Source organism: Manis javanica, chromosome 15, assembly GCF_040802235.1.
Source record: "Manis javanica isolate MJ-LG chromosome 15, MJ_LKY, whole genome shotgun sequence".
Classification (NCBI taxonomy): domain Eukaryota; kingdom Metazoa; phylum Chordata; class Mammalia; order Pholidota; family Manidae; genus Manis; species Manis javanica.
Window position 1 is genome coordinate 21161408 of NC_133170.1, and position 23486 is coordinate 21184893.

Here is a 23486-nt window from a genome sequence, read left to right on the forward strand (position 1 = left end):
AATAGGCAAAGTTCAACAAAAATCCTTACTTTAAAGGAAGTCAGGGGAAAGGCCCATTCAGTATTTCATTTTATTTATTTTATCATTTTACATTTTGAGGTACATACAATAAAATGCACAAATCTTAGCGTACAGCTTGATGAATTTTGACACATATACCCTCAAGTAACCATCATCTAGATCAAGATACCAAACATTCTAATTTCCACCCCCTCTTTTTTGTTAAACCTACTTCACCCGTCTTCCCATCCCCTTCCCCATTTAGTGTTTTACTATTGCCGTTTACTACAGGATACATTGCTTGAGTGTGCTCAGCCAGCAAGACAATCTTCCTCTACTTTTTTCTGTTTTGACATAATGAGTGATATTTTCTGCAATTAGAGAATAAGCAATTGTATGTTTCACATAAATGGTTTATAGAGACTTAACCCTTTATTTTAAACACAGTTTTGGAGCCTGACTGAGGGAGAAAATGCCAGTTACTAGTTACAGCTTTGCTTTATTTTCTGTTTCCTAGAATAAATACTGAAAAGTACCCTGAGTCAGTAAGGAGAGCCTCCTGACCAGAAAATCTGGAGAATTTTTCTTTCTTTCTTCCAGATTGTTTTGGGCTTGTTTCAAGTAACTTTGCAAAATTCTGTTTAGATGCAAAAATCATGGGGTGTAGGAGCCAGAGTTGGATTCTAATGGTGGTCAGTAAATATTATTAAGTGAGTGAATAAAGTGAGTAAATAAATGCTGGCTTTTATTGTGTGTGGCCTTTTAACTTCCCTCATTTTGAAAATAGTGATAATGCCTATCTTGCAGGGCTATTGTGTGGATTAAATGAGAAAATATATTTACATAGAATGCTTGGGTTAATGCTTGACAAGTAGACGTTTTTATTAATAGCTTGAATTCATTATTTTAAATTTTAGGGAATTCAAAACTGTAATGGTAATAATACGATAGTGGTTATATGCATTTTATAAGGTATACAGTTGTTGAGATCTTCTCAAATTGACACAATGACACAACATACTCTCAAGCACCTTCAGATAGCTGGCCACCAGTTAAGAATCTACACCTTTCTGGTCACATTTTTTTCACTTGATTACTAATAAATTTTAAAAAGAAAAGTCATTCCACTGTCTTAATAGAATGAATTTTTGGTTCTTAAGGATCTCAAACATTTCTCCCGGAATTGGCAATAAAACTTGAAGCTGCAGTTGGCATTTATTAAAGACTGATTTCAGTTTTTTTCTGTGCTTGTAAAATATGTGAATTGTATTAAGAAACTGCCTCTGGTTGCTCTGAATCCTCCCACCCAAAAAGAAAAACCCAACTAAATGTTCTTTCTAGACAGTGTTTTATACATAAGTCATGTGACTTTATTGTTAATCTTATTTTCGCAGACTATCAGCAGAGCCTTTATGAATGGCAGTGCACTGGAACACGTGGTAGAATTTGGCTTAGATTATCCAGAAGGCATGGCAGTAGACTGGCTTGGGAAGAACTTGTACTGGGCAGACACAGGAACGAATCGAATTGAGGTGTCAAAGTTGGATGGGCAACACCGACAAGTTTTGGTGTGGAAAGACCTAGATAGTCCCAGAGCTCTTGCATTGGACCCTGCTGAAGGGTAAACAGCTTTATGTATGCATTCTTTGCAACTACCTTGTGCACGGCCTGGTTAGGGATTATATTCTTGCTGTCTTAAATAATGCTTATTAGGAATCTGATAACTAAACCATAGATAGGCTTTTTTTTAAAACCATTCATTGAGATTTCACTGATAGAGAATTAAATATTTTTTAGCTAAATTGTACTTCGGTTACTAACATTGGGTGAAGATTAGTGAAATGAATTGGTAATTCAATATTACCATATTTATATACTAAGTAAACAGCCTTTTTTAAATTGATGTATAGTTGATATACAACATTATGTTGGTTTCAGGTATGTAACACATATGGTTACACTATTAAATCCTTACCCCAGTTAGTACAGTTACCATCTGTCACCATAGAAAGATACTAAGTATCTTTGTGAAGGTAACATTATGTTTGTATTTGCTCCCACCCTTTCCTGAGTTATACCAGATTCCAAACCCACTGAAGTAGTGCTAAGAAATGACTGCATTAAAATGGCTCTATTTTAGATGATTCATTAATTCAAAATGGACAACTAGGTCGGTGATTATTACAAGCTTGGAGAAGCTTTGATATTAAACAGTAAACTATTTATAACATGAGATGTTTTTCAAAGGCAAGTGGTCCATCTTAAATGATTTAGCAAGTTTTAAAAAGCCAGCAGGTGAGAAGTCTGAAATTTGAGTAATTACACTTATAAAAGGAAAAGTTAACAATGTAAATGCGTAAGCATTTTTATCATGTCTGTAATTAAAAATAGTTTCCCTGAAATCACATTATTTCCATGATAGCTGTTTAGCCATCCAGTTAGAAGGCCTTATCAAAGACAGCTTCTCTGTGCCTGACATGTTGTAGCTAGATTATGGTGATCTCTAAGCATAAGGTACCAGACAGCTAAATTTAGTAGCCAGGGACTAAGGACGCTAGTTTATGTGGCTGCTGGCAACTGTGAAATTTCTCTCACAGTTGTTTCTCTTTGGCTCTTACCGTGTGCATGTGCCTGTCAACTGACAAGGGCAAATGGAAACAAAGCCGGAGACCAACTTTAATTTTCAGAAAAGCATGTTCATACATTATTACCAAGTCACCCATCAGCTGACAGGCTGATGAGTGAATGACCATCCTCCAGTATTTGATGAGAGCTGGCATGTAGAATGCTTTCCTAGTTCCAGTATTCAGCGTGTCTCAAAACCAGCACCTTGCTAGTTTAATTGAAAGGGCCACTAAAGGATTAGTGCTTCAGTTGGCCAAGGATTAGGTTCTGGTGCTAGCTCTGCCCTGTAACTGGCTTGAAATATTAGACAAATCATTCACATTTCTCTTATTGCTTTGGCCTCCTCATTTGTAAAAAGCCTGTACTGCAGGGCTGTTCTAAGGTTAACATGAAAAACTTGAAAAAGTAAAATAGAAGCAAAAGAGTATTCTAAAATTTCACAGGGACTGAAGTAGTAGTGTTTACTTTCCTGCTGACATCTTAAGGGGTGATTCATTGCTCTTACACATACAGTATGTTCCCTTGGACCAAGTGACTAAGAACATTTTCAAACTTGGCTTTCTGGCTTCAGTGAAAGGCTGTTAATTTTTACCTTTGTTGTACTCCTGCAACTTGTTTTGGGGGAAGTTGATTACACAAATCAAAAAGAAGTGTAAAAATTAGAAAACTCAAATTGCTTGTATTCAATAGTACATAAATATATTTTATTCAGAAGTGAACCAGATTCTGGGACCAAAGCTGTAATCCCTTGCTATCTTATTGAATATTAGTTTTATAAATGCAAGTACTGCAATAAAAAGAAATCATTGGTTTGTTTCCAGTTCCTAGATTTTGGATGGAATAAATTCATTGGGGAGACTAAGGAAAGCTGACTGACTCACTTCCTTTTTAGGATATGAGAAAAAATATTTATTTGAGGGTGCCAAAATAATTGAAGAATTATAGCTATGATTCTGTTTTACCAGTTTCCTTGATTTAATGTGTAATTTCTTTAAATTTATTTAGTTGCTATGTGTGACTATGGCCCTTTCTCCCAAACAATCAAAGGTGAAGTGTTAAACATCCATTGTTTTGAATTTAGATTTATGTATTGGACGGAATGGGGAGGAAAACCTAAGATCGACAGAGCTGCCATGGATGGAAGTGAACGGACTACATTAGTTCCAAATGTGGGGCGAGCAAATGGCCTAACTATTGATTATGCTAAAAGAAGGCTCTATTGGACAGACCTGGACACCAATTTAATAGAATCTTCAAATATGCTTGGTAAGCTGTACTTCTTTTTATTCACAGAGATACTATTATTCTTTCTTTGTGAAAATAAGTGGCTGCTATTCACCATTGGTTAGATACTGTTAATAAAACTTCATGTGAATGTCTAGATTCTTCTGCCTGACATTATAGCCTGTTTATTATTACTAATAGTGGGCCAGCTAGTTGGATTTACATCTCTTTATTATGTGAAAATTTCTTTATTATTGGACTTATAATGGAATTTGTGACTCTCTAGATATTCCTGAAATAACTTTTTATACCAGTAAAATACAATATATGCTTTTCCATCTTTTTTATGGAAGGAAGAAGAAAAGTTGAACTATAGACTCTTTTGGAGAGAAAAATAAGACCATAGTCAAAATAAACCATTCACAGGAGTTTAAACAAACTCAGTGATTTATGGCAAGAATATAAGTTTGAGGCATGGGGTTAGACTGCAGATGGATTGATTTTAGAATACTGGTCTGGTTTTAGAATTGCTTTTAAATGAATTGTTCTTTTTTAAATTGCTTACAAATGTAATGTTTTATATGTTACAATTCCTTTGGCCAACAAGACTCTTACATTCTCATATATCTCATCGCTCTGCTTCTCCCCTGTCTGAAAATAGGACTCAACCGTGAAGTTATAGCAGATGACTTGCCTCATCCTTTTGGCTTAACTCAGTACCAAGATTATATCTACTGGACGGACTGGAGCCGACGCAGCATTGAGCGTGCCAACAAAACCAGTGGCCAAAACCGCACCATCATTCAGGGCCACTTGGATTACGTGATGGACATCCTTGTCTTTCACTCCTCCCGGCAGGCAGGGTGGAATGAATGTGCTTCCAGCAATGGGCACTGCTCCCACCTCTGCTTGGCTGTGCCAGTTGGTGGTTTTGTTTGTGGGTGCCCTGCCCACTACTCCCTTAATGCTGACAACAGGACTTGTAGTGGTAAGCTGCATTTCCCCCCAAAGCAAACTAGAACTAGAGGAGAAAGCAGGCTTTTGAAAACACTATGGTTCATGCTCTTTCTCAAGTAAAAAGTTGTAGAAGTCCAGAGTTGATCATTTGTTTAATGACAGGGAAGGACTAAAGATGAAAAAAATGTAAGCTTTTGTAGTTATTGTTTGTTTGATGATAGCTAATTGATGTTACAGAAAAATTGTCTTTTATCTTTGGACATTAAATACTAGTTGCAAATTTTGCATAGCTTTATTGACAGAGCCAGACATGCATGCTACATGTAATTCAGATTTATTCATTACGAAGGAAGGGAAGAGCAGTACAAAACAGTATAACAAAGAGAATCTCCAAAATACAACCTCCTTGTCCTTTGAAGTTCATAGAATAGGCTAAAGATAAGGAATTTAAATGTTTAAGAGTCCAAGCAGAAAATGCATATAAGTAAATTTAGCCCAGCATGAAACAATATTAAATAAATAGGGAACTACAGAGTACATGCTGTAAACTTAGTGAATGGTCACTCTTAATTCCAGTGGGTGTTGTCAGATCTTCTCACCCAGTCATAAATATGGAATTTTTTTTTTTGGCTCTAATTTCTCCTGATTTTTAAATGTTAGCAAGGAGTACATAATAAACACACACACACACACCATGCTAACAACATGTGTAATAAAACATTAGTGGCTTAGGGAAGCCTGGTTTATGACTCAGGTATGTGTGAAGGCCCATGTCTTGGTGGGTAAACAGGAACAAAATTGGTAGATATGATAAAGAAATAGAGAATTTGATCAGAAAGAGTAGATTCATGGGAGAGAAAGAGAAGGAGGTTACAAAACTGTTACAGGATATTGAATATAATTAACCATTGAAATTATTTTGTGTCTATAAGTATAAGAAGTCACATAGGAAAAGATGTAGTTTGTTCTGATACAAAGCTTTCATTGTGAAAAAGCAAGAATATAAGATTATAGCTTAATGATTTGGAGCCAGCCACATGTTGAACCAGGGACAACAAAATTTTTGTAAAGGGCCAGAGAATAAATACTTAGACTTTGCGAGGTTTGTGATCTCTCCCTCCTGTTCAGTTGTGTCCTCTATAGCATAAAAGCAGCTATAGTATAGACAATACATTTGGAAAAAATGGCTGAATTCCAATAAACTTTTATTACAAAAACAGGCAACAGGCCAGATTTAGCTTGTGGGCCATAGTTTGCCAGTTCCTGGTGTAGAAAAAAGATGGGATGATCTGCTAAGCTAAGGAACTCTGTCTGAGGAGGGAAAACTCAGAAAAGTAGCAGCCAGAGAGTTGAGAGGAGAGCCAGGGGAGACCAGTGGCTCTGAAGATGAGAGACAATATTGTTGTTTTTTAAAAAAAAGTGTTGAATGCTGCTGAGAGGTTGAGTAAGGTGAGGCCTACAGTGGTGTCCATTGGATTTATGGATGAGGTGGTTATTAGTAATCCTGAAGACAGTAATCTCAGGGAAGTTATGGTGAAAGATTGGAGTAGATCAAAATGTGAATGGAGAAAAGGGAAGGGAGGGGAGGTAGTGTATACAGATGTCTTTTTCAAGAGGTCTGACTTCAAATGGGAAGAGGAAATGAAGGTAATAACTGATGGAGGATGGAGACAAGAAGACTGTGGAAGCGGCCTGTTGACTGAGCTGCTTATAGCTGTGCATATTAGTTGGTGGGTGAAGGCCATGAGGAATCAGAGCGGAGTGTCCCTACCTGTCTTTGGCTACCTTCCTAAGAGAGATCAGCCGTGCTTCAAAAGGCTTCCTGTTGTGTGCTCTTTTTATTATGAGTACTGTTTAATATTTGTGTAGAGGTGTTTTAGATTCCAAGGCAGACTGCAGGAGTTGTTAAACATAAAGTACTTGCCCTCAAAAAAGTTTTCTAACATTGTCCTGTTTCAAAAGCTAAATCAGGTCATGTTGTTCCTCTGCTCAAAACTTAAAGTGGTTCCCCATTTCACACAGAATAAAAAAAACCTAGTTCTCACAGTGACCTGTAAGTTCCTATGTGATCTGTACCCCACACTTTGTATTCCCCTTTTGCTTCTCTGCCCTCAGCTTTTACTATTCTCTCCCTTATTCTGTCTGTGACAGGCACACCAGCAGCCTCACTGCTGTTTGCAAATGTGCCAGTGACTCCCACCTCAGACTGTTGTACTGCTTATTTCCTCTGCTTGAAATGTGTTTGCATGAATGTTCTTCACCTCCAGGTCTTTTCTTAATTGTGACCTCCACAGTGAGATCCATTCTACCCTACTTAAAATTGCAAATTGTCTTCCCACCCTATCTAGCATTATCAGTTCCCATTACCTGTACTTTTTCTTTTTCTCATAACTCTTACCACTCTTTGATATACTATAATTTATATACTCTACTATTTATATAATATGACTTTTTAATTATGTTTATTACTTATTGTCTATTGGAATACAAACTCTCTGAAGCAGCGTTTTTTTCCTATTTTTTCACTGATACTATCTTAGGTGCTTAGAACAGTGCTTAGTATATAGTAGTCAAGTAGTCATTCAGGAAATCATTGTTAAATAAAAGAATGAAGAGCAGGTAGGATTTGGAAGAATACATGTGTTCTTCCATTTAACAGCCTTGTGATCTTGGAAAAATTACTTAAACTTTCTGAGCCTTTCTTTAGAAACGACTTAACCTTTCTAAGTTTGTTCATCTGTAAAATAGAGATGACAATTTTGGGGATTAAGTAACATCTAGTATAATGTGTGACATGTTGGAGGTCCTGAATAAATATTTATTTCTTTTCCTTCCCAACTGTCTGAAATAATTTTACTTTGAAAATCATGGCTACAGGGCTCTCCTTAGATATCATGATAACTTCATTTGTTTATTCATTCATGCCATTGGTGAATATTCTTTGAATTAGCTCTTATGTACTGGGAAATATTTGAGCCGGTGGAGAATATAGCAGTGAATGAAATAGACATCAGTCTTTGCCTTAATGCAACTAACATTCCAGGGGACAGATAACAAACCAAATAACTAAACTATGTCATTGGTTAGATGAAGTTAAGTGTTAATGGAGAAATATTAAGAGCAAGGAAGGGTGGGGAGAAAGATTGCAGTGTTAAATAGGGTGATCAGAGAAGTTCTTACTGAAAAAGTGATGCAATATCAACTGAAGGAGGTGATATAATGAGCCATGTGGATGCCTGGGAGATGATCTTGCAAGCAAAAGGGGGCAGCAAATGCAGAAGATCTTTCAAGCAAACATGGGAGATGGGGACATGTCTGGCATGTTAAAGGAGCACCTAGGAGGCCAGTGTCACTGCAACAGAGTGAATGAAGAGAGTAGGTCAGGGAGGAAACAGGAAGCCAAATTGCATGATCCTTGTTTGGACTGAGGTAACTGGTCTCTGTGGCACCTTTTTGCAAATTGGGAAGGATGTTTCCTCTGGGTACATGGATTGACTAGTGCAGAGTGGACTGGAATTCTGTTCCCACTTGATGTCTCTGGCACAGTGCACAAATGTTACAGTCAAATGGGGGCCTTTGCCTTGTGTTTTATGTTCTTACATGAGAGCATCACCTTACTTTTAAGCTAGAGGTGAACACTTACTTGTACCTTCAAAAAGGAGTGGAAATACTCCTTCCTACTTAACACCTCATACTCCAGCTTCTGCACGTGGTTCTCTCCATTGTGGGAATGCAAAACTCAGACAACCTGATAGAACAATTTTCAAAGCACCATTATGTGGAATATGAAGGCCTGGTGGGTAGATGTTACATAAATTAGAATAGATTTAAGCTTACAAAATTGCATATTCTTTGCCACTGTAAGCAATGACTTACTTGTAAATAAGTCAAAACATCAGCTTCTTAGAGATACTGAGCCAATTAATTGTAATTGTTAATGTCATGTGTAGACTTTCTGAAACACGTATTTATTTGGGGCCGTATTTGACTTTGTCCTAACCCACATTTCCAGAACACCTAATTGTGGAATCTATTGAAGGTTAAAACTTGACTCAAAAAAAGAGAGAGAGAAGAAAAAGTACCCAGTAAAACAAACTAGGAGCCAAATATATATTTGATTAATTGTTGTCCAGGCAAGAAAAGTTGGCAACTAAAACCCTGGGATCTTTCTTCTAAGTCTCATTGTGTGTCTCAGTGTAAGTGGTGCTCATTCTGTTGTAAATGTACAGTTTAGAGCCTTTTTCTTTTCTTTTTTTCTTGATTTATAATAAAGTAGTACTGCCAAAAAATAATTTTTCTTTTAAAAAAGGGGGAGACTTAGCTACTCTCTTGTGATCTGCATTCTTACTACTTAAAGGATGAGTTGTACTAAAATTGCTGAAAGTTGTTAAATCAGTGTGATGGCCTCCAGATAATGGAGAGTTCCTGTGGGATCATTGGAATACTTTCTAAATCTTTGGAGCGAGGTATGGGCTCTTAGCCAGTGAAGAACTTTAAATAAAACAGAATTTTACTGTTGTGAATACCAAGTTTCTTTGTGAATACCAATGAGTTTTTTTGGGATTTAAGCCAGTATACCATTGGGTATAAATGTAAAGCAAACAAGGGAACCACAAGTAATGTTTGTGAAGAATGTGGTTTGGGGGAAGTAAAGTGAGGAGTTCTGGCTTGGCCATTTATGTTTATATCCTTGACCAGGACAAAGTTCTGCTGGATTTAGGTGATGACTGAGCCCCAAGAAAATAGAATATAATTATGCAATTTTTATGTATATTTTAAATGATTTTAAAAATGCAGTTAGACTTTGAAGTTGTTGGTAACACCATCAGATGCTGTTCTTTATAGATGTTTTCCTGTTTTAAAGGTGTTTACATAGTAATCAGTTGCCTAGTCCCTGGGAAAGGGAAATGTTGTCTCTTTTATTTCTCCATTTCATATAATCAACTTAGCTTCAGGGCAGAATATTTTTTAGTGAAAATACAGATACGAAGTTGTTATGAGAATTAGAAATAAGGAGTATAAAGCTTTTGTTACTTGTGTATATGCATGTGTGTGAGTGTGTGTTTACCGGCTCTCTCTCCTTGCAGCCATCATATATGCACAGTGCAAAAAAAGTCCGTATCTGCAATCCCTAAAGGTTATTAATATCTCTTAATTCTAAGTTTATTACTGCTATTACTGCTAATAAACACTAGTTATTTTTACTTTATATAATGCTTTACAGTTCTTTTTAAATTATGGAATAGTTGACATAATGCCCTATAATTTTTAAAGCATTTTCACATGTTGTAAAATTCTTACAACAATTCAGTGAGCAGGACAAGATAGCTATGACCTTAGTAAACTTTGACCCAGAGAGACTCAGTGGACTCCCTGAAGTTAAGATCAATTGACTAGATTGTGAAAGAGCTGAGACTAAAATCAGTCTTGAGTTTCTGCTTTGACCTGTGGAGGCCTAGGCTTCCTTCCACCCACAAAAACAGGTTTTGGAAGAGTGGGATTTTTCACTGGTAGGCAAGGAGAATATCTTTATAAAAGGTTTCATTGAAATCAGGTCTACTATGACACTGCTGTAGACAAGATGGAGAAAATAGGCTAGATGGTTCTGGGTAATTTGGGTGATTTCATAACTGGCTTGTAACAGTGCTACCTTGAGGAGAGTGTCTGGGGGCATGCCAAAGGATTTTGTCCTCAACCTTACCTCTTCAACATCTATGTCTTTTGTATAAGATATAGACAGTATTTGAGTGATAACAGGACTTGATTATGTTTCAGATTTGTTCTTTTCTTCCTTTAAGCTCCAACTACTTTCCTGCTCTTCAGTCAAAAGAGTGCCATCAACCGCATGGTAATTGATGAACAGCAGAGCCCTGATATCATCCTCCCTATCCATAGCCTTCGGAATGTCCGTGCCATTGACTATGACCCACTGGACAAGCAGCTGTATTGGATTGACTCACGACAAAACATGATCCGAAAAGCACAAGAAGATGGCAGCCAGGTAATTTGGTGCTCAGTTCAAGATCTGTGTCTTCTGCCTATAACTGGAATAACGAACCATTCTGTTTAAATCTTGACTCTATGTAAGAGTGTATGTATGAAACCAAAATTCTGAATCTAGCAGCCTTTTTTCCTCCTAATTATCTTTGAGTAGACAACTGTTTGAAAATACTATTGGAATGAAAATTGTATTAGCACAACTTATGTTCATATATTGGAATGATTTTGTCACTGCCACCCATTTCCATTTCTGTGTTTTTTTTTATTACAGTTCTATTTACATGGAGTGTTGGAAGTTGGAGTATTAAAATCAAATAGACCTTCATTCTGATCTCAGCTCTGTCACTCACTAGGATTCTCATGAACTTTTTAGCTGCAAAGATGTAAAGCACATTGCCCATTACCTCTTACAAAGTAGGGACTCCACAAATAATGGTTCTATTACTAGTTCACTGTTACGTAAAAGGTTCAGAGGGTAGGAAACATATAACACAAACTCAGTGAAATTAAAAACATCTAGGATATGTTATCATTAATCTAGTGATTTACTTATTTGTTAATTTTGGTAAATATTACCGGTGACTATGGGATGAGAATGAAAATATTATCAACAGATCTTATCAGTGCTCACATACCAGTCATGGTTTATGTGGTTTACATTGCTTTCTTTCTGGGGCCAAGCTGTGTTAAACTGGGTTACAACAGGTAACCCATCTTTCTTACAGCAGTGATTTTGGATTTTGAGTTTATTAAAATTTTGGGAGATTAGATTACTGATTTTTCATATATTTTATCTCACAACAAAGAGCAAGGAGATGATGTATTTAAGGATGCTGAGGGGCCATTTACGGGTAGAGTTAGAGCAGTATATTGGAGATGCACCTTATGCTGTGTAGGTGAGGAACTAACAGGCTGGTAACTAGTAGATGGAAATTATAACTTACTATATAGCCAAGGACACAGCAAATAAAGTAGATAGCGTTTTTAAGGAATATGTTACCCCAGAGATGCTAAGTAAAATAAAATTTATTCAGATAGAACAGATGAATAAAGCCTTTCTTTTTGCTTGGCTCTGTAAAAAGATATTTTTTTGGTGGATTTGAGGATTAGAAAAACACATCATTGATAGGTATAGTTTGTAGCCATCATTGCTGTTATCTCTAGAGTAGTTTTTCAACTTCAGCACTGCTGGTTTTGGGGCTGGATAATCCTTTGTTGCAAGGCTGACCTGCACATTGTAGGGTGTTTCACAGCATCCCAGGCCTCTACCCAGTGGATGTCAGTTATACCTCATAGGCTTGACAGTCAGAAATGTCCCCAAACATTGGAAAATCTCCAAACAATACCCTGGTTGAGGCACTTGCAAATGCAAAGCCACCCCTGGTTGAGAACTGCTGTTTTAAAGATATTTCTAAGGTGTGCTTCTAGCCACAGTCGTTTGTGGTCTACCGGACACCGCTGTCACCTAATCAGTGTCCTTACCAGGATCCTACAGCAACAATATGGCCTCAGCTCTCTCTGTCCCATGTCATAATAGCCAAAGGGAACATTTGAAATGAGTGTTAACAAAGAATCCCATCACCCATTAAAAAAAGTGTCGGTAAGAAATGTCCCTTGAGACTTGAGAGTTCTTTCTTAGTTGTGTGACCACGTAAGTGTAAGCATTATGAGTGATCGCCTCAGAGCTGTCTGGCTTGGGATCTGATTTCCTATGTGTGTCTTTTTTCTTTCCCTAGGGCTTTACAGTGGTTGTGAGCTCAGTTCCTAATCAGAACTTAGAAATACAACCCTATGACCTCAGCATTGATATTTATAGCCGCTACATCTACTGGACTTGTGAGGCCACCAATGTGATTAATGTAACAAGATTAGATGGGAGATCAATTGGCGTGGTGCTAAAAGGCGAGCAAGACAAACCGCGAGCCATTGTGGTAAACCCCGAGAAAGGGTATGTTACCAAAGTGGCATTCAGATGTCTTGGCATAGGAGGCTCTCATCAACCTTCCTTTTCAGCCTATTAGTTATTTACCTTTAAGTGTCCTGTGCCCCAGTGAAAAACTTGATTATTTTCCAACCTGCTGCTGCAATTTCTTACATTCTTGCTTTCTTTGATTTTACTGCATAGAATTTCTTTCCTTAGTCATTGTTGCTTTGGTTCTAATTTCTACCCACACCCTAGGACCATCTGAGCTGCAGCATCCTCTATGAAGTGTCCCCCGGCCCCAGCCTGATGTGGTTTTCCCCTCTCCCAAATACCAAGCCCTGTGCCTCTCTAGTTCACTTGGTCCTTTACAATTTACCTATACTTAATTGTTTTTCAGTCTTAAATATCCTACTAGATTGCAGGTTCCTTTATGACAAGAATAATAATATGTCTTCTTTCATTTAATATGGAGCTTTGCATTTAGTAAATAGTACTTATTTGCATCTGAATGAAATATCTAATGAAAAGGAATTTAACAGGGAAAATAGCTTTTTTCAAAAGAGTTTCAGGAAAGAGATGAACTCTAGAAGTTAGATATAAGAAAAGATTTATATAGACTTCTTGTTAGTTATGAAATGGACTAATTAGACAAGGAATTCAAAATTTTATTTCCAGATCTCTCTGGTTACTGTTCTTTTACTTCATTTATTTTATGCATTTAATTGTATTATATCAAAAGCATAAATGTGTCTGGGTCTAACACTTTTTTTACTAATCCATGAAAGCTCCCTAGGAACTTCTGGGTACCCTTTGTTACTACTTTTAAAAGTATCCCATGGCCTTTTAAAAATATATCCTAAAACATTTGAAAGTAAGATTTAAAAATATTATTCTACCTCCTTTTGTCTTAACAAGAGTATTCTCATTTTGTATGGCTTCTTACTTTGGTAAACTTATTGCTTCCTCATTTTTCTTCAGGTATATGTATTTTACCAATCTTCAGGAAAGATCTCCCAAAATTGAACGAGCTGCTTTGGATGGAACAGAACGGGAGGTCCTCTTTTTCAGTGGCTTAAGTAAACCGATTGCTTTAGCCCTTGACAGCAGATTGGGCAAGCTCTTCTGGGCTGATTCTGATCTCCGGCGGATTGAAAGCAGTGATCTGTCAGGTACCCCATAAATGTGTTTCCTTTTTTTGGATTGTTTTATTGAGATGATTCATCAATAGCATTTGTATTTTCTTCCATTATATTATTATTGTACTCACTTCTATACAGTCTTATTCACTAACAGTAGTCAGCATTAACGTGATTGAGAAGCACTTTTTCTTGAACCATCAACATGATTATTCCTTGTTACCTAATAACTTGCCAACTTTCTTGGTTTGGGTTCTGTAAATAATGTATTTCTAAGGCAGCTCTCCCCCTTTCCTGATTCTTCTGCTCAAGTTTATGTTCTCATCATCTCTGGCCTGAATTCTAGCCTGTGACTGGTCTCCTCCCTGCTGATTTCCACCCCCAAAAGTTTATACACTATTCCTAAATTAATTTTCTGAAGCATGGTTTCTAAAGTCATGTCACCACTATACTAAAAAATCTTAAGGGTAATGTCCTAACCTAAAGGAAAAAAATCTAGTTGTACACTTAAATTGGTATTTACCTTTCACAAACTCATCCAAACTCAAATGATCCTCGTGTTTTAATCAAATTAAATCATTGGTCTTCAGATAGACTTTTACTTTCTCATTTCTCTGCAGTCCTCTGTGTACAATCATAGTCACTGCTCCGGCTTCCTCTCCCTACCACCCCTTTTCTGATGTCCGAATACTCTGTGTGGCCTCACTAGTGGTAGGGAAATGAGATTAAAATAATAACACTGTTTATATCTATCGCTTGGCAAAAATATATTAAAGTTGATTATATGCAACATTGGCCAGAATAGTGGAACATGGCATGCCCTCATGCATTTTGAATTGGAAATTGGTAGAACCTTTTTGGGGGGCAATTAACAGTAAATTCCCTTTTTTGGTAGCTGTTTTATGAAAATACTGACCCAAATGCACAAGGGTATTTGCTGAGCATTATGTGTAATAGTCTTTCACAGAGAAATACATTCTAGTTCTCAAGTGTATGGTATATACAGTCATTAAAAAAAAAATAGTTATATCGGTGTATGCTCACATAGAAGGATGATTTTAAGTTGCATAATAATGTTTATTAAAATCTATATTAAAATTTATGTAACAAATGGCTATATATCTTTATATTCCTTGAGAAATAGGCAGACAAATACACTGTGAGAAAGGTGTGGAATGTTAGCATACTAATATGTTGAGTATTTTTGTATCATTAGAATTTTTATGTTTGAATACATGTGTAATTTTTTAAAAAACTAAAAATGTATTCTCTTTTCAGGTTCAAACGCCTCCCCTCCCATTATACCTTCTGTGATTTCAAACAGTCGTGCATACACTTAATGCATATGCATACACATACCTAGCCTGGTACATTTTTTCCCTCATCTGATCACCTGCATCTCATGCATCACCTCTGATTTGTATTAATACTTGTTTATGTCCATGTTTTACTCTTTTATTAATATTGAAAGTGGGTTTTTTTCCACTTCTTTCCTTTTCTCTCTCTCTCCTCTTATGATGTGTTTTTAGTTATTATAAAGTAACACATATTCATTAAAGACAGCTTACAAAAAAAAAAAGAAAAAATCCGAAACACTATCATTAGTGATACTTTAATGAATTAGTTACCATTTTCTTCTATGCATTTTTATTTCACCCTTAATAATCAGATGGTTCCAGCATGCAGGAAGCGTGTATTTCCTACCATCCAGTTTTGTCAAATCTTAGTGTTTGTTAGCTATATTTGCTTTTGAACCTCTGCTTCTCTCCCTTGAAATAAAACACTGAAGTGAATTTTGAAGTCCTTGTGTCTCGCTCCCCAATTCTGTTTTCCTCTCTTTCCCCAGAGGTAACTTTTAATGTTTTTTTTTTTGCCATGCATGTTTTGCCTGTGTGTACCTTTTAACGTATATTCACACATATATAAACTTTTTTCATTTGTAAAAATTAGTCTCGTATTCTTTTGTAGCTTGCTTCAGATATATAGTGGTTTTCACATGATGTCTGTTATTGCACAATTCAATGCCACATGATACTGTACTGTTTGACCAATCTGTCAGTCTAAACTACTATTTCCAGTTTTGTTTTGTTTTTTCATTAAAAGCAGTGCTGCAATGAATGTTCTCATGTGCATATTTGAACATTCCTCTGTGGTCTAAACTTGGTAGTAGAATTGCTATGTAATGTACTGTGTATATATTCAACTTCAATAGAAATATCCATGTTGCTCTACAAAATAATTGTATCAATTTAAAATCCCAACCAGAAGTATGAGATTATTGCCACTCTAACATTTGGTATTGTTCGATTTCTAAATTTTTACCAGTGCAATAGTTTTAAAGATATATCTGTCTTATTATTAATCAAATTCACATTTCCCAATTTGTTCCTGAGTTTAATTTATTGGTCACTTATGTTTCCTCTTGAACTGCTATTTATAGTCTTTGCCCATTTTTCTGTTACTGGTTGTTAGAAATTTTTTATTCAGGATTTTAATCCATTATCAAGTTATATATATATTGGAGGAGAATTGGCATGTTTAAGAAATTCAGTCATCCATACTTTTCCTCATACTATGATATAGCCCTCCATTTATTATGGTCTTGTTTAATAATTTTTTGTGTATCTTTATACTTCCTCTATAGAGAACAGTATGTGTTGTTTAAGTGTTTTCCCAGTTTATGATTTACCTTTTCACTCTCCCAGTGGTGTCTTTAGATGAAAAAGAAGTGCTTATTTTACTGCAGTGCAGTTTATTAATGTCTCCCTTTATGATTAGTGCTTTTTATGTTCTATTTAAGAAATCTTTGCCCATTCCAAAGGCACAAAGATATTTTCTTGTGTTTTTTTTCCCCTTAAATTTTTTTGTCTACCTTTTCTCTTTCAGAGCAATAATCTGTTTGGAATTTATTTTTGTGAGGCAGGGGTTAAAATTTGTTTTCTACATTTCTAGTTGATGTAGCACCATTTTTTGAGAAGACCATCCTCTTTCCCCACTGTTGTTTAGTGTCACCTTTGTTATAAATCAAATAGCTGTATTTGTGTGAGTATGTTTTTGGACTCTAACTATTCCTTGGTCATTTTTTCTTACATCATATTATATTGCCCCTTAATTACTGTAACTATAACAAATTTATCTGGTGGTATATGTCTTTAATATTTCTCCAAGATTACCCTGGCTCTTGTTGACCCTTTGCATTTCATATACATGTTAGAATCAGCCTCTGAGTTTCCACCAAGAGAAAACACTTACTAACATTTTGACTGGGTTTGCTTTGAATTTTTAGGTCAACTTAGGGATATTATTATCTTTGTAATATTACTCTTCCAAATCATGAACATGGTACACCCCTCCATTTATTTAGAACTTTAATTTCCCTCAGTGTTTTATAGTTTTCTATGTAGGAGTCTTGCCCATCTTTCATTAGAGTTATTCCTTGATATTTGTTTCTTTTAAATGCTAGTAGAGTATTCTAAATTTTTAATATTTCATTTTTTGATTGTGGCTGGAATATAGAAGTACAGTTTCCTTTTTTCCCCCATTCTGGTATATTGAGCTTGTTCCCAGGAACCTTGCTAATTTACTTATTCATAGTTTCTTTAGGATTTTCTACAATGCAGGACTCATTTGTCTACCTATTGTGAGAGTTTTATTCATTCTTTTCAAGTCCTTTTTTGTTGGTGCCTTTTTACAGTGGCTGGGGCCCCCAGTTCAGTGGTGACAAGAATAATAGAATCCTTGGGTTTTTTAATTTTTCTTGATTTGGGAGAAATCATTCAATATTTTGTGGTTAGGTGTTACACTTGCTAAGGCTTTTCTGTTGTAACTTTTTAAAAAGCATAGTAAGGAAATTCTCTTCTATTCCTGCTTTGTTATAGTAAATCAAACTTGACATGACACATTATCCTTTTTATATATTCTGAATTTTATTTGCTAATGTTTTGTAAGGATGTTTATATCTGTATTCTTGAGAAAGATTTTCCTTTCTTATAATGTACTTGTTGGAGTTTTGCCGTCAAGGTTACACTGACCTCATAAAAAGAAGTTTCCTCTTTTTCTGTTTTCTGAAAAAGGTTAGTGTAGTGGTGACAGGTTTTTTTTTCCTTCTTTATATATTCACAGATAATCTTACACTATTACCATGGGATCTCTTTCCACTTCATATTTTTAGGCTCCCACAGAGCCTTTCATACTGGATTATATTAGTACATGCTTAGTTTGTGGAATAAATAGACCTGTCTTTTCATTGTTGGCTGCAGTGTTTCACTTACACCCCTTTTATCACTGCAATCAGAGTTGATCAGGTTGTTGTCATGTTTGGTGTCTTGCAGACACAGCTGACATCTCTTCTTCCCTGGTTGTCCACTTGAGGCCATCCTTCCACTATCACCACCTAATCTTTTTTAATCACTCATTACTCTTTTAAATTTAATTTTAATATTACTGAAAGCAGTACATGTGAATATTTATGGAAATGGAATGGTTCTACTTGATTTATAACAAAAAATAAGTCTATTACTCTTCCTAATCTCAGTTCCACTCTTAGAAGCATCTACCTTCAGTTATTTTAAAATAATTTGCTTAAGACAGCTATTTCTTGATTTTTCAATTTTAGACATCACAAGTTGACTTCCTTTAATGGAAGATAAAAAGATTTTGATATCTTAAAACATGTGTACCCCCAATATCCTTATGAACTTTCCTCCCATCCTCCCAGAATAGTTTTACAATTTTTAAGTTCATACTTAATTATTATTTATGGCTTTGAAAATGTTACTATCAAGCTACATTTCATTCTATAGCTTTTTTCTCCCTGAAGTTAATCTCATCTAATGTAAATATTGTTTCAATACATGAAGATACATCAAGCAATCCATCTTTTTTTCTTTTTAATTGAAAGCATGCTTCTTGAATTTCTTTGGCATCTTGCTCAGGTCTAGATTTGCTTACTTTCTGGCTCAGCCTGCTTTCACTGTTATCCTGAGAATGCACTTGCCAGCGTCTCTGGTGCTCAACATGCTGTTCCCTGAATTCCATTTTTCTGGTTATTTTTTTTTCTTGAAAGAACACACCCTCTATTAGCTTCCTGAAAGGGTATTGTAGAAGGTTACAATTCTTCATCCTGAGTTTTTCTTTCTCATACTTACGTGATACTTTGGATGTGTATAGAATTCATGTTTCATAACTGTGTTCTCAGAATTTTGAAGGCACAGCATTCAAATTGTTTTCAAGCATTTCATGTTATTGGGAAGTTTGATGACATTGTGGTTCTGGACTTCTTGTATGTGATCCTTCATTTTCTCCTCCAGAAGCTTTTAACATCTTCTCTTTTCCCCAGTGTTCTAGAATGTGGTAATAATGTGTCTGTGTGATTCCCCACTTCCCTCTTTTCTTCTTTCTTTCATTGAACTATACTAGGAGAATCCTTTCTGTCCAGAAATTTGCCCCTTGAACTCTGGAAAGGTTTTTTTTTTTATTTTGTTTCTTTGATTTTCTTTTTACCTGGTTTCTCATTCTGGAACTTTATTCAGATGCGGGACCTTGACTATCTCTGTATTTTTCTCTCCTGCTAACCACCTCTGTCTTTTTATTCTGCTTTCCGGAAGGGTTTTCAGTTTATCTTCCAACCATCTTATTGGACTTATTTTTTTATTTCCAAGTCTCATAATTTTAATTTCTCAGAGCTCTTATTTTGTTCTTTGGATACTGTGCCCCCACTGAAAGCAGCCAGTTCTTTAGTTTTTTTGCTGCCTTTGATTTTTTTTTTTATGCTTTTAGTTGTGTCTTTTTCTCCAAGTTCTTTTGTTCTGTTTGTCTTGGGCTTTGAATGTAAAAGTAGTTTTCTTTAAATAACTGGTGATCCTTAGTTTTATGTTTATATTTAATAGTGAGGCATTCCAAGTGCTGACTTTCACATTGTTGCTGCTTGTGAAGCACTGGGAATTCTCACAGAGCCCTGGCTGTTTTGTAATGGGACTTCCACGTTACACTGGAGTTCTTTTCTCTTGGATATCTCAGGTTTTTTGTTTGATTATTGTTGGGAACTCTGCCAGTCTTTTGTAGGAGGGTAATAGCTGGCTGCCAGTGTTCTTGGAGTCCAGAGGGGGAAAGGTGTGAGGGAGAGTCTCACTAGTTAGAAAGTAGACTTCTAAGTAATTCCCTTGTAAAATCCCACATATGGCATATCTCTTTGCCTTGCCTCATATGTTAAAGTCTCATTCAACCTCTTTAGAAAGTAGTCTTCAGTCTTCCTCTTGAGGCAGGGAGATGATTCGGGAGCTGCATGACTTCTTTCAGCGCCAGCCACGTACTTTCTCCCTTTGCTCCACCCCAAAATACCTGGTGCTTCCAGTTCCTGCACTAAATGATTCTGATGGTGGCTTCCCTGACTGAGCATTTAGCTTCCTCTGGGCTGCTGTGTCGTTATTCTTGGTCTGTCTCCAAGTTCTATTAATATCACTTTTCTGCTCTTCTGTCCTATTTATCCTCATGGGTTTATACCTTCATTTTTTACCACCATTTTAGTAAATTTTTAGGAGGAAATACAAGTAAACTTCTGTTGGACCTACCATGTATCTCAGTATTGACTTAGGCAATGCCTCTTCATATGAAATATCTCCCCACTTTTCTCTTTATTAAAATTTAGTTTTATGCTTGCCTAAAGTATTTCCAAAGTACAAGCTGATGTCACTTAGGAAAAATGTTCTATAGATATCTGAAGGACTATCATGAGGAAGAGGGAAGGAATGAGTGTATTTTTTCCTTTTAAATAGGGAGAACCTATGGCAGTGGGGGTGTGGGGCACAGATTTCAGCACGCTGGGTAAAGGACCTTTCTCACAGTTCACGGTAGGATAGATTGCCTCTTAAGAGTCTAGATGGCTCTGTCTGGGATGTTACAGGAAGAATTCTTACTTTGAGGGGAGGCTTGAACTAGGTAACCTGTGAGTTAGTCGTTGATCCTGTGTTCTGAGTGGTCTGGTGGGTGGAGGGGGAGTTGTTCTTCACTGATGCCTTAGCTGTGCCCAGTGAGTGGGGGCAGGCCAAAGACATAGCTCTGTGCTCACCACCACTGCTTCATCCAGAGAATTACCATTTTTATTTGTTTTATATGCTCAAGCTTTCATAAAATTTAATTTGAAAAATTGACTCAACTGTTAAATTTCTACATTTTTATAAACAAAAAACTACATTTTTGTAGTTCTTTTTTACATTTCTTTGAAACTCAAGTATTTACTATGTATTGGGCATTTAGATTTGCTCTTGATTGCTCTTTAATATCTAGTCTGTTGCCTATTTTCTGGTTTATATCTTTTTTTTCTCAGATTTTCAAGTTTTATGGTAGAGAGCTTATATTTTCCTTTTCATACTTGTAGAATCTTAACTGATATTCAATGAATAGTTGTTCAATGTATGATGACTCACATGATCATTTCTGTCTAATGTGCCCCTTTCCAAGGTGCCAACCGGATAGTATTAGAAGACTCCAATATCTTGCAGCCTGTGGGACTGACTGTGTTTCAAAACTGGCTATATTGGATTGATAAGCAGCAGCAAATGATTGAAAAAATTGACATGACAGGTCGAGAGGGTAGAACCAAAGTCCAGGCTCGAATTGCTCAGCTTAGTGACATTCATGCAGTAAAGGAACTGAACCTTCAGGAATATAGTAAGTGCTGATACCACATTGCTAATTGCAGGGTTCATTCTTATATTGTTGTAAGAAATTAAGATAAAATTAAGATGTTCTTTGGTGTGTTCTTACCTCCTTATTGTCAAGATTTTCATGTACTTTTAGTTTCACCACTTTTTTTTTAACTCATGTTTTTAAAGCTGTGTATCAGACTCACCTGGGAGCTTTTCCAATTAAAAAGGAAACACGAATGGGGAAAAGGGATGGTTTTTGCTCATTCTGAAAAATTTTCCCAGGTACAACAAAGACTCTGTCATGCCTTCCCTCTCTCTCCTTCAGCCCCTTTAAGATGGGTATAAAGCATGTATTTCTTTTGTTCCCTGTACACCCCTATAGTTTGAACGAAAGCAAAAATTATGTCTATGTAATGGTGAATATAGTTATCATAGAATAACCTTATTCTTAAGCAAAAGCAAAACAAACTAAAAATTAGTATGTAAACTTAGAGAAGACTGCTTAGTAAGTGCTTGTTTTTTCTCTTTTAGATAAATGTTTTAATTCTCAGCTTAGAAAAGGAGTCATAATTTTTTATTTTACTTCATTGAAAACTTGAAATTGACTTATCATCTTGGCCTAATTTCTTATTAATATGTGTCCATAATCAAAGCAGTGCCCTAGTCAGAGCAGTTGCTACTGCTCTGGGATTGTGCCCGGAATGCTAATGTTAAATGGGGGACAAGAGAGAACTGTTGAAATTCCCTAACCTCTCAGTACAATTGGAGTGAAATAATAAGGGACGGAGAGCATCATTGATTGTTCAGGTCTTCATTATGTCATCACTGTTCATGAACTTAGGACTTGTTGGAAGCATTTGAGAATTAGAAAGTGAGAATTGTTGTCATTGTAATGAAATGTAACTCATGTTGAACATTTAATAGAAATAGGGTAATGACACAATACTTAAGTTATTTATTCAGTTGATATATGACTATTTTATTGCAGAAAATCTCAGTGGAGGTTTTCAGAATTTTGGACATTATCTTTTTTTATAATTCAACATTTAAGTATGGTTTTGTATTTGGAGAAACATTTTTTCTTCAAATTGCTGAGAACATTATCAAAAGTGTCATGGAATTACAAGGTTGAGAAACACTGCTGTATAGGTTGTGTATGCTAATAGAATGACTGATGTGTGGGGACATGTATGTAATATAACATGTTTATTCCTAAAAAGTTAACCCACACACTGAAGCAGGACTGATGTGTTACTGAGAAGAGTCAGATAATAAATGGGTGGCTACAGGAGATGTTAATATTCTGTGATGACAGATGTCTAGTTGCTTTTAAGAAAAGCTAAATAGAAAATTCAAAGCAATGATTTCATTTACTACAACTTGTGAGCAAGACTTTGAGAACTTTCCAGAAGTGTATTTGTTTAATTTAACCCAAATCTGAGGAAATTAAACATTTGTAACATTGCAAGTTATCTTTTGCAGTTGAACAGGCAAATAGTTTTGATAGTCTGTGAATGGTTGAGTTCCATGTGAACATAAGATTTTTCTTCTAACAACTCTAATTTTCAGTGAATTCCTCATTAAAGTATACTTTTTTGAGTAAAATCATCTTGTCTTTTAAAAAGATAGAATTGCTAATTTAAAATCTTTAGTTTAAAACAGTTTTTATATTTAAAACAGAAAAATATCCAGGTCTCAGCATTCTTCCTAACAATTTTTTTAAGTTTCAAGTATCAGCTTTTCTTATCCCCCAAAATTAACATGAGCTGTACAATTACCTTGCTTAAAATACTTTATAATATTATATATACAAATATATAAAGACAGTGGTTAGATATAAGTATTTTGTGTTCATTTTTTCATAGGTTTCTTGTAGTCATGGAATTATATCATGTAGTAATAAAGTCCAAGGTGATTTTACATTTGGTTTTCTTGGTATATCATAAATAATTGATTTTTGACTGGGCCATTCTT

The 23486-nt window shown here is 35.7% G+C and overlaps 1 protein-coding gene across 1 annotated transcript in view; it reads left to right on the forward strand.

Moving 5' to 3' along the window:
• LRP6 (LDL receptor related protein 6) overlaps positions 1 to 23486 on the forward strand; it is a 164879-nt gene that overhangs the window by 121468 nt on the left and 19925 nt on the right. The window contains exons 10-16 of the mRNA XM_037023007.2: positions 1395 to 1621; positions 3707 to 3891; positions 4511 to 4837; positions 10605 to 10807; positions 12543 to 12754; positions 13709 to 13899; positions 21325 to 21534. Coding sequence (XP_036878902.1) covers positions 1395 to 1621; positions 3707 to 3891; positions 4511 to 4837; positions 10605 to 10807; positions 12543 to 12754; positions 13709 to 13899; positions 21325 to 21534 — 1555 coding nt within the window. The remainder of the gene's footprint in view (positions 1 to 1394; positions 1622 to 3706; positions 3892 to 4510; positions 4838 to 10604; positions 10808 to 12542; positions 12755 to 13708; positions 13900 to 21324; positions 21535 to 23486) is intronic.